The sequence below is a fragment of the Priapulus caudatus genome, unplaced genomic scaffold (genome assembly GCF_000485595.1).
Source record: "Priapulus caudatus unplaced genomic scaffold, Priapulus_caudatus-5.0.1 Scaffold514, whole genome shotgun sequence".
Lineage (NCBI taxonomy): Eukaryota > Metazoa > Priapulida > Priapulimorpha > Priapulimorphida > Priapulidae > Priapulus > Priapulus caudatus.
The window spans coordinates 101,312-113,016 of record NW_014577575.1 but is presented as its reverse complement, the minus strand read 5'-3'; the positions used below and the strand labels follow the sequence as shown (position 1 = coordinate 113,016).

General features: G+C 47.3%; 1 protein-coding gene across 1 annotated transcript in view; it reads right to left on the bottom strand.

Annotated features, from left to right (window-relative positions):
* The window catches only part of LOC106811202 (ribonucleoprotein PTB-binding 1-like), a gene marked incomplete in the record, with an annotated part of 75,655 nt that overhangs the window by 4,271 nt on the left and 59,679 nt on the right, over positions 1-11,705 (bottom strand). The window contains 5 exon segments of the mRNA XM_014814754.1: positions 3,846-4,001; positions 4,364-4,434; positions 4,832-4,909; positions 5,378-5,453; positions 6,269-6,451. Of these exon segments, the coding sequence (XP_014670240.1) occupies positions 3,846-4,001; positions 4,364-4,434; positions 4,832-4,909; positions 5,378-5,453; positions 6,269-6,451 (564 nt within the window).

The following is an 11,705-nucleotide window of genomic DNA, read 5'->3' as shown; positions in this document are numbered from 1 at the left end:
GGGAGGAGGGAGGAGGCGAGGGAGAGAGAGAGAGAGAGAGAGAAGAGAGAGCAGAGAATGTTCGTGAAATTAAACAGCACTTAACAGCTAAGTTGAACACAAAGCCTGCATCATCAGCCCTAGTAATTAAAAAATCAGGACAATTCCCCGAATCAAATAGTTCACACCATAACAAACCTACTAGAAACCTTAACACCCTCTAACGTTACCCCACCTTACTTTCTGGCATAGAATATGCGATCTTAGGAGGTCATATGAGAACTCGGCTGAAAAATAAAGAACCGTAAAATCATGGTAGAAGCATATCCTCAGTGATGCAATACAATTTGCTCCTATACCATCTGATACATTCTGAACAAATTCTTTCAAACACAAAAGTTAACTGACTACTATGTTTATATGAATTCAGTATCTGAGGCACTAACAATATTTTCTGCTAAAGCTATCTAAGCTGTCGAAGAGAGGACTAAATTATATCACACATTGCAGTTACGCTTTCATGAAGGGGCCAATATAACTATCCACAGAATAAATCAAAATCCACTCACAACACCTTTCCACCATGTCTCTCACCACTCACACACACGTCCACACACTACCCTCATCCTCTCAGCATGACCTCACATACATCTCTCACATGACTTCACATACATCTCTCACATGACCTCACCATACATCTCTTCACACCCTCCCCCAATCTTCCCACATGACCTCACATTACATCTCTTCACACGCCTCCCATTCTCTCACATGACTCACAATACCATCTCTCACATGACCCTACATAATCTCTCAACCCTCCACCATCTCTCACATACCTCACATACATCTCTCACACTCTCCGCCCATCTCTCCATGACCTTCACATACATCTCTCACACTCTCCCCCATCTCTCCACATGACCTCAAACATACATCTCTCACACCGCTCCCCATCTCTCAGCGACGCCTCCTCCCATGCTCCGCTGCTCTCACATCCCCCCATCTGCTCATTCAACCCTCCCCATCTCTCTCACACCTCCCCATCTCTCACTGACCATTCCTCCCTCTCCGTCTCTCACCATCTCCTTCCTTCTCATCTCACCCTCCCCATCTCTCTCACACCCTCCCCATCTCTCATTCACCTTCCCGCCATCTCTCTCAACCACTTCCCCATGCATCTCTCATTCACCCTCCCCCCATCTCATCTGAGCCCTCCCCCCCATCTCCGTCTGCTCAACACATCTCTCTCACACACCTCCCCCATCTCTCACTCATTCCTCTGCCCATCTCCTCTCACACCCTCCCCCATCTTTCACTGGACCGCTCCCCCCATCTCTTCTTCACACCCTCCCCATCTCTCTCACAACCCTCCCCCATCTGTCTACATCCCCCCATCGCCTCTCACACCCTCCTCACACTTCTCACTCCCAACTCTCACTCCACATCTCTCATCTCCCGACGCCTCCTCCCATCTCCGTCTTTCACCATCTCTCTCACACCCTCCCCCATCTCTCTCACACCCTCCCCCATCTTCATCACCCTCCCCCATCTCTCTCACACCCTCCCCATTCTCTCACTCACCCTCCCCCATCTCTCACTCACCCTCCCCCCCATCTCCGTCTCTCACCATCTTCTCACTCACCCTCCCCCATTCTCACTCACGCCTCCCCCCATCTCTCTCACACCCCCCCAATCTCTCACTTGACGCCTCCCCCATCTCTCTCACATCCTCCCCCATCTCTCTCACACCCTCTCCCATCTCTCACTCACCCTCCCCATCTCTCTCACACCTCACCCCATCTCTTCACTCACCCTTCCCCATCTCTCACTCACCCTCCATCTCTCACTGACCCTCCCCATCTCTGTCTTCACCATCTCTTCCACCCCCCATCTCCTCAATCACCTCCCCCTCTCTCTCACACTCCCCCATCTCTCACTCACCCTCCCCCATCTCTCTCACGAACCCTCCCCCATCTCTCACTGACCCTTCCCCATCTCTTCCACCCTCCCCATCTCCTCACTCCCCTCCCCCATCTCTCTCACACCCTTTCCCCATCTTCACTCACCCTCACCCCATCTCTCACTCACGCCTCCTCATCTCTCACTCACCCTCCTCCCATCTCCGTCTTTCACCATCTGCTCTCACCACCCTCCCGCATCTCTCTCACACCCTCCCCCATCTCTCATTCACCTCCCCATCTCTCTCAACACTCCGTCCCCCATCTCTCACTCACCCTCGCCATCTCTCACACACCCTCCCCCCATCTCCGTCTTTCACGACATTCTCTCTCGACACCCTCCCCCATCTCTCTCACACCCTCCCCATCATCTCATTCACGCCTCCCCATCTCGCTCTCACATCCTCCCCATCTTCATCCCTCTCCGATTGCTCACACCCTCCCCCATTGCCGCTCCCATCTCTCTCACACCTCCCCCATCTCTCCACACCCTCCCCCATTCTTCTACTCACACCGTCCCCCATCTCTCTCACGCACCCCCCCATCCTCACTCACGCCTTCCCCCATCTCTCCACACCTCCCACTCCACTCCCCTCCATCTCTCACCACCCCTCGCTCTCCCTCTCATCTCTCACTACATCCCTCCTCCCATCTCCGTCTTTCACCATCTCTCTCACACCCTTCCCCATCTCTCTCACACCCTCCCCATCTCTCATTCACCCTCCCCCATTCTGCTTCACTCCCTCCCCCATTCTCTCACTCACCCTCCCCATGGGCGTCTCACTGACCCTCCGCCCCCATCTCCGTCTCTCACACCATTCTCTCTCACAGCCCTCCCCCATCTCTCACTCACCCTCCCATCTCTCCACACCCTCCCCCCATCTCTCACTGATCCCTCCCCCCATCTCCTCAAGACCCTCCCCCATCATCTTCTCACACCCCCCCATCTCTCACTCACCCTCCCCCACGCTCTCTCACACCCCCCCCATCTCTCACTCACCTCCCCCATCTCTCACTCACCTCCCCATCTCTCACTGACCCTCCCCATCTCTGTCTTTCCACCATCTCTCTCACACCCTCCCATCTCTTAATGCACCTCCCCCATCTCTCTCACACCCCTCCCCATCTCTCACTGCCCCTCCCCCATCTCTCTGCACACCTTCCGCCATCTCTCACTCACCCTCCCATCTCTCACTGCACCCTCCCTCATCTCTCACTCACCCTCCCCCCATCTCCGTCTCGTCACCATCTCTCACTCATCCTCACCCATCTTCTCTCACACCCTCCCCACATCGCTCCCTTCACGCTGGTCCTACCTGCCCGTTCGGCAGCAGTCCGTTTGGCCTCGGCCAGTCTGCGACAGGCCCCGCAGGGCGCGCCTGCCTGCATCGTGTGTACCCTGCCTGCATCGTGTGTATGCGCCTTCAACGCTCGCGCTCATGCACGACCTTGTGCCGCCGGCCCGCCCCTGGCCTGCTGCGGCCGCCGCCTGGCACCATCATCTCCATAGCTGGCATACGAGTGGCCGAGCCGTCGCGCCGCCGGGGCCGTGAACTGCCCCCCGCAGGAGACGGAGACGGCGTGTATACATGTGCTTGTTTTGCCCTGTTTACTGTTTGTTTTGCACTGTTTACTATTGTGTGTATAATACATGTACTGATTCTCAATCTCAAGCTTAAGATTGTTCAAATTAAAAAAAAAACCAAATTTTTTTGTTGTTGTTGATGAAATTGATTATGGATTTTGATAACAAGCGCTTGGTTCGAGCCACTGTTCAACCGATGATCGAGTATAATCGATGATCGTGACATCACTAGGCGCTTGGTTCGAGCCACTGTTCAACCGATGATCGAGTATAATCGATGATCGTGACATCACTAGCTGATACTATGCCTGTATTTTTACCTGTTGACTAGGTTGCAGTGGTTTTGCATTTAGCTGACTTAGCCTAGCACTGTCCCGTGCATGCAACTGTTGTTGTTGCTGTTGCTGCTGCTGTTGTTGATGATGCTGTTGTTGCTGCTGTAGTAGGGACTGCATTTGTTGCAAGGCTACAACATTCTGTGCATAGTAGAAAATCACACGTAAGTCACAGCATAGATTTTTATACAGTGTTCACTCATATCTTGAATATGAAAATGACATTAAATAACAGCGTGTGATAAATTAACGTTATTAGGCCCTACATCAAAGTAAGTTGTCACTTTTCTCAAAGGAAGAGACCTAGCATTAGTTGTTTGATAGTTAGATATTGATTTGAAAGAAATCCCTTTGAAAATGACCAATTTACAGTCAGTATACAAAAACAATAATGAGAACTGGATTATTATTTCCACATGCATATCTTTTAGCAGAAACAGAATTCATTATTATTATTATTAGTAGTAGTAGTAGTATTACCACCACGCGATGGCAGCACTCACCTGTAATAAATGATTTGGCATTTGTGTGAGTATGGGCGGTTCCATACCACTCGGATTCGTGCCTGGTGCTCCTGAAACATTCATAACGTTGCCTTGGCTACAGCAATCAACTGACACATTACGTACACCCGCTCCAATCACCAGCTTAATAGCATTTCAACATTCTTACGTCACGCACGGCAAAAAACCTCCCAATCATCACGGCGTGGGAAAATCGATGAATTTTGCACAGGAGAGAGATAGTGATCCGCTAGGGGACAGCTCTGATTGGCTAATTTTGTCTCTTATTTATTTTATTTTTTTATATTTTTGGCTAATTTTGTTTTATTTTAGAATTAGGGTTAGGGTTAGGGTTAGGGTTAACTGATTTCTATAGCCACAACCTATTTATATATTCACTATCTCTCCTCTGAGACCTACTTAAAAGCGATTACGTTGAGAGCTGAAAAACAAGCGAACGTAGCTGACCTAGCTGGTGTGGCTTTTTTCCATTCGCTGACACCATCTGCTGGAGTTTTAGGCCTGGTATCATCACTGGCTGGTTGCCTAGAAAGAGTGTAACGTTTTTTTTTTACCAAACTAATGACAGTTAAAAAAGTAAAATTCTAATGCATAAAAACAGATGAGTGTGCAATTTTTGACTTTGATACCTATTTATCAATGAATTACATTTATTAATAAAAATAATAATAATAATAATAATAATAGCAAATAATTTATTAAAACAAGTTATGTATCAACATAATTCTAACTGAAATCTACATCATAAAACATCCTTATTTTCTGCTAACACGAATAATTTTTGTGTAGCCAGGAGTCTTCCGATCAAACGTTATTCGGGGCCGTATGTGTTTTTGTAATTTCAAAAAGCAAAGTCAAAAATCCCTGTGGAAAAACAGCCCTTGTTTTCTCATAAAAACCCCCGCGACGTTTACATTGAAAACAAACACGCAATATCACTAAACAAGTAAGAAACGACGTTGCGCGAGTGAGACGGGAAAGCGCCGCGCTTACCGGCGCCACCTAGTTGCGCGGCCTTGCGTTTCAACACCGGGTCCGGCAGCAGGGAGCCACGCTGAATTCCGTGAGTCTGCGGAGAGAAAGAGAATCACTCGCGTATTCATTACATATGTAACACGTATGCTGCAGGGAGTCGGAGAGTAAGGCAACCTTAACAGTTTTCTTGCAGACCGTGGACGGAAACATCGGAAAGCTGTAAACACAAACATTTGTAAAAATAAAAAATCATCACAAACTTCCTCATAACTTTATGAAACAGAATCCCGTTAACGGTTAAAGTCTAGAAAAGACGAAAAGACTAGCGTTAAGAATAATTTTGATTTTAATCAACGGTTCCCTGGCCTGTAGAAGAAGCAACTCTCTGAAGAAGCAAGCCTGTAGACTAAGGCCAAAACAAAATATAGGTGTGGTTACCATTTCATGCCGGAAAAAAATAGGGTAGGTAGGTAGGGAAAACATTTTATTTTATTAAAACATTTTATTTACGAACCATGTCTGAAGGATGTGCGTTGTGCCTTTTGAAGCAGGAACTGTCCAATTCATATTTTTTATTTTTTTTATTTTTTACTTTAAAGAAAATTGACAATAAAATGTTTAGGGTCGCTGGGAATAAATAGGGTCGGTCGGGAAACATTAACCACACCTATATTTTGTTTTTGCCTAAACGGAAGAAGCAGCAATTTACTGTAGCAATATGCCATCTAGTGCGTACTAACGTTGACGAAGGGTAACTTACTGCAAGCCGCAGACTGCGCCACCTATATGTGGCCACACCCCGACAGCGCCCTCTATCCCGCGGTACTTACGTGTGACACGAGCATCTTGCCGTACACCGTCGCCGCGCCGATGCTGCACGCAGCGCCCTCTATTATCCGCGGTACTTACGTTTGACATGAGCAGCTTGCCGTACATCATGGCCGCGCTGATGCCGGGGATGCTGTAGGAGATGCGGAGGTGGTGGCCGCGCAGGCTTTCATCGTTCATGCGGTCGCGCGTGCGCTCAGCCTGCTCTGCTGTCGCAAATTCCACGAGCCCGACGCCCATCGAGTTGCCCGCCTTCAGCGCTATCTGTTGAGCAAAACGCGAAGCGGATGAACGTGACGATATTATTATTATTATTATTATTATCATTATTATTATTATTATTATTATACACTCATGATTGCCTTTTTCAGCACTATCTGTTGAGCAAATGCGAGGTGAATGGACGTGCCAATATTTTATTTTTATTATTATTATTATTATTATTATTATTATTATTATCATTATCATTATTATACACTCACGATTGATCTGTTAAGCAAATGCAAGGTGAATGAACATGATAATATATTATTATTATTACCTTCGCCAGGGGCTTGGCAGGGGTTATGTTTTCACCGGCGTGTGTTTGAGTGTTGGTTTGTGTGTTTGTAGGTTTTTTAACAGCACGTTCAGTTCACTTCGGCTAGGTGCACGTTGGATGTAGACCGTTACAAACACGAGCACCCACCAGGCTAAGGCGGCACCACGTCCTCCCCCACCTGCACGCTCGCACTTAATATACCGGATCAATTATATTTTAATTAATTCAATTAATTAATTTTTACGCAGCTTAACTTAATTAATAAAAAATTTTCATATTGAGAGAATTCAGGTCTGCCTTGGTGGAGGTCTGTGCTCTCCGAGTGCTCTAGTTATTATTATTGTTGTTGTTGTCGTTGTCATTATTTTGTCATCATTATCATAATTATACGTTTAGGATTGCCTCTTTCAGCGCTAATAGTTGAGCATATCATACTATCATATGAGGGTAGTAACCATAATATGTTATGGTGCGTATATTACGACTTACAGTGCAGTCTAACCCGACATTACTAACCGACACCTCTATAAAACGAACTTTTCAATCTATAAAAGCCACTTTTGAGTGTATCCCTCGAGCGATACATCTTTGACGGTACATTAGGTCTTAACACACTTGTGTACTTCACGATATCGGAATCGTTGCACGTGGAAACATTTCGTAGTGAAACCAGAGTTTTTTTATTGGCCCGCATTCTTTGAGTTCTTTAGATTTTCTCATCGCTCAACATTTTGTCACGCCGGGGGAGCGATCGGAGCGTCCTCCACTCCAACGCTCACACCAGGATAGAGATCTCACTCGTTACCGCGGAGGATTTTAACAGGCTGCCGAGAGTGACAGCTACATCTTAGTATATACATACACCCAGTCTCTGCCCCCGCGCTGCCGTGGTGCAGTCGTTTTCCCCTTCACGCAACATCGCCAGAGAAAGCTTACCCTGGTCCTCCTGCTACGACGTTCATAGCTAAATATCGAGATCTCTCCTCTAGTCGGCAGTATTCCGCTTACGCCCGCACAGTTTTTGCCCCTGCTGCAGGGGCGAGCACTGCAACTCACACACGCACACGCACGCACGCACGCACACGCAGTCATACGTTTAATATGTATAATGTAGATATTATTCGCTATAGGAGGAGGCGCCACGGGCCATTGTTAAACTGACCGCGCCAGTAGAACCGCTCTTGCGTTTCGCGCTCGGAAATCGCCCACGCTCTCACGATCGCCACCCCCTCTCTCTCTCTACCTTCTCTACACGCTCTCTCTCTCTCCAGGCGGGTACATGTCCGCCGACTTCGTCGCGGGGGATACAATTATATCGTTATAGTTCAGTGGGTACAACGCGTGGCAATGAAAGTGCGCCACCCACCCAGCCCGCCCCTTCCATCGTGCGCGTGGTTTACCGTTAGTCGCTAGAACAGATTAACGCTGTGTCCCGATCTCACGCGCCCTCTCGACCCGCGACGAGGGGACGCAGGGCCCCTCCTCGCCTTCATCTTCCTCGCCTCATCCTCACCCTCATAACGCGTGGCAATGAGGGCGCGCCACGGCAGCAGCCTCCCGCCTCTTCCACCGCGCGCGTGATTATCCGCTAGATTAAAGCTGTGTCCAGATCTCACGCGTCATCGCCGAAGCTGCTGCTGCTAGATCGACCACAATCGGTTTCACTTCAACTATCTATAGTATGTTTACGAGGAGGAAGAGGAGGAGGCGGAGAAGGAGGATGCGAAGAAGGAGTAGGAGGAGGATGAAGGATTTGGAGAAAGAGAGAGGAGAAAGGGGAGGAAGAGCAACAGGAGGACGAGGATGAGGAAGAAGATAAGGAGGGGAGAAGTAGGAGGAGCGAAGGAAGAATAGGGCGATGATGGGGAGGGGGTGATGAGGAGACGTAAGAGGAGGAAGAGAACAGGAGAAGGGGCGCAGATCGCGTGCTAGCTATTCCCGCGTTGTAACACGCTCCTTCGCGTCATAACCCGCTTCGTGTATACATATCCCTGTTTGTCTTTATTAACTCCTGATTATATGCGTCTAGCTCTACTATGATACAGGCATGGTCCCAGGTATCAGGAATGGACACTGCCAGAATAATTCAGTGGTGGGTGTATCCGCCAGACGCCCCCGAATGGCCTATGCCTGCCATCAAAAGTCTGCCACTCTTGCTGCCATCATAGATATATGCTGCCATGCAGACACTCTGATTGTCCGGCGCAAAAAAATAATGCGGTGAGCAATGATTTGTTACATTATCGTCACGCTACTCTATATGATAGGTTTGCAGTGCATGATAGTGATAGCGAAGGAGCAGCTGGGAAATTGAGTAGGTCTACCTTATTTTTGTCCCCGGTTTTATTGTGTATATATTTAAATTACGTGTTGTCTATAAGTGGGTTATAGATCGGTTTATATAATAGCGATGACCTAAAAATAATGTCTGCAGGCATGACTGTAATTGTGTAAGACATGATCATTATATTATCTAGTATGGTAGAGTTGTAGTCTAGTAGATAGTAGACAGGTGATATAGTAGTAATAGTCTATATACAGGCCGACAGGAGGGGGGCAGGTGGGCCAGTTGGCAGTGCTACGATTTTGAGGGGGCTATACTCGCCGCCTGAAGAGACTAAGTGGGACCCTTTTGTAAAGAATATGAGTATTGTAAAGAGAGTCAAGGGGGCTCGATTTAGGCAGAAAATTGAGGGGAATTAGCAGTAGCAGGCAGCGAGCCGCTCGCCACACGACCAGGACACTGTTACTTCACCGCCAGCCAGTTCAGTAAGACTTTATTCACATGTGACTATATAATATGTTTTAATGAGGATGAATGATCGAAGAAGGGGTGAAAAATCTTCTTTAAAATCAGTCCGAAGATAGTATGTGATATCGTCTACAGATAAATAGAACATGTCCCGTACGCTCCGAGTAAGCTTTCGTGTATTGACAATGTCGGTGTAAGCAACTGCCAGCCGAATATCGTCGCTACGTGTAATTTCACTGACTTTATACTCCTTGCTATATGGCTATTAACCAACAACCTCGTACAGAACGCACGACGCACGGCCAGCACGCGCAGACGCTCACACACGCACGCGCACGGCACGCAGCACGCGACGCACGGCACGCACACAACACACATCCAACACACACACACAGATACACACAACACCGGCACACAACCGACGGCAGCACGACGACAGCCACGCGCAGACACAACACAAACACACACACACACACACCAGATTACACAACGCCGCCGCACGCGGACCACGAAACGCGGCCACCCAGAAGAGAGAGAGAGAGAGAGAGAGAGAGAGAGATACACACCGCGCGCGTCCCATACATCACGCGACACCACACACACGGTGGAGGGCCACGCAGCGCGCATAGCACGACACTGCAGGCTCACAAGGCACACACACAGGCATACACACAACACACGCAGTTGGAGCGCAAACCGCGGGCACGGCGCACGCGCACTGCGCTACGGACACGCACGACGCACACGCAACGCACACGACGGTGACACACACACCACCACACAAATGACTGGCAACATTCAGCGGGGTTGAAGATGTGGCTTTGCTCCCACTTTCGCTCGGAAGACCATCGAGATGAAGGGTAGCGACCGCAACATGTATGTTCGTAGGCGTCTGTGGACACTGCCTGACAGAATTTCCTGGGGACAACCTATTAGAGCCAAATGGCTTCGAAGGTCGCGACGACAGAGAGCTTATTTAAAAATGTCAATAACAACCCAGAGGACATGGAGGTTGAAGGTGACAGAACATATTCCGAGTTGGAAGTACTGAGCGATTCAGATGGTGAAGCATGGAGTGATGAAGACGGGGAGTTCTTGTAGGAAACAACAAATTTTATATTGTTAAGTTAAGTTTTTATTAACAAGTTTGGTCTATATACAGCTCGAATATTGACATGGTTGAAAACCTTTAATTAGACAACTTGTAATTACATTTTTTTCTGGGGGTCTGCAAAGGGTAAAGTTAAGAAATCAAATATGATAAATGACACAAAACATGATGGTTTGAACTAAATTTGATAGTTGATTATTAAAATGGATTTTGATATACTTGAGTACTGAATGTAAATGAATAATAAAAAATGTTTAATTACTGGATTGCTAAATTGGGAGGCAATAATGTGATTTGGAATTGTAAATGAATGCCATATGATGTTTCATTTTATATAAATAAAATACCTTTGTGTCAATACCTTGTGATGATGACCTTGTGAGTAATATTTTTATTTTTATTTATTTGCCGTATGGCCATAAGAGAAACTGTTCAGGTGATTTTTCTTGTCCGCATGATTTTGAAGACACTTCTTCTTTTTCTTCCTTTGCATTATTAGTCCCACTGAAGTGGGGTCGCTGCAGTGGACTATACTGTATATATAACCACTTTATATACACTGTATATGAGAAATAAAAGTGTTGAGAAGAAGTGCTTTATATATAAGGGAATAATGTTGTTTCATCAAATCAATGTGTTGTACATTCGAGATTTGTTGAAAGATTCTATTCTGCAAATTAACAACATAAGAAAAGGTAGAGAAGCAAAGCTGAACGATGGATCAATAGACTATTATCTACTTCTGAGCTAATCTATCTAAATAATGAAGGCCCGGGTGGGGGCAGTTGGGGGCATCTGGTGGGCACACCCAACCACTCAATTATTCTGGCAGTGGTCATTCACGATACCTGGAACTAAGCCGAACATTTCCAGTGGGTTCCAAAAGGTTTCCTATCCAGCTAATCTAGCTCAATTTTGGAAGTGAGGGTAGTTGGGGGCGTCTGGCGGATACACCCACTACTGAATTATTCTGGCAGTGGCCATTCACGATACCTGAGACTATGCCGAACATTTTCCAATGGGTGCCAGAAGGTTTCCTTTCCAGTTAATCTAGCTCAATTTTGGGGTAACGGTTTTTTAGGTCTGGCGGATGCGCCCACCACTAAAAAAAATC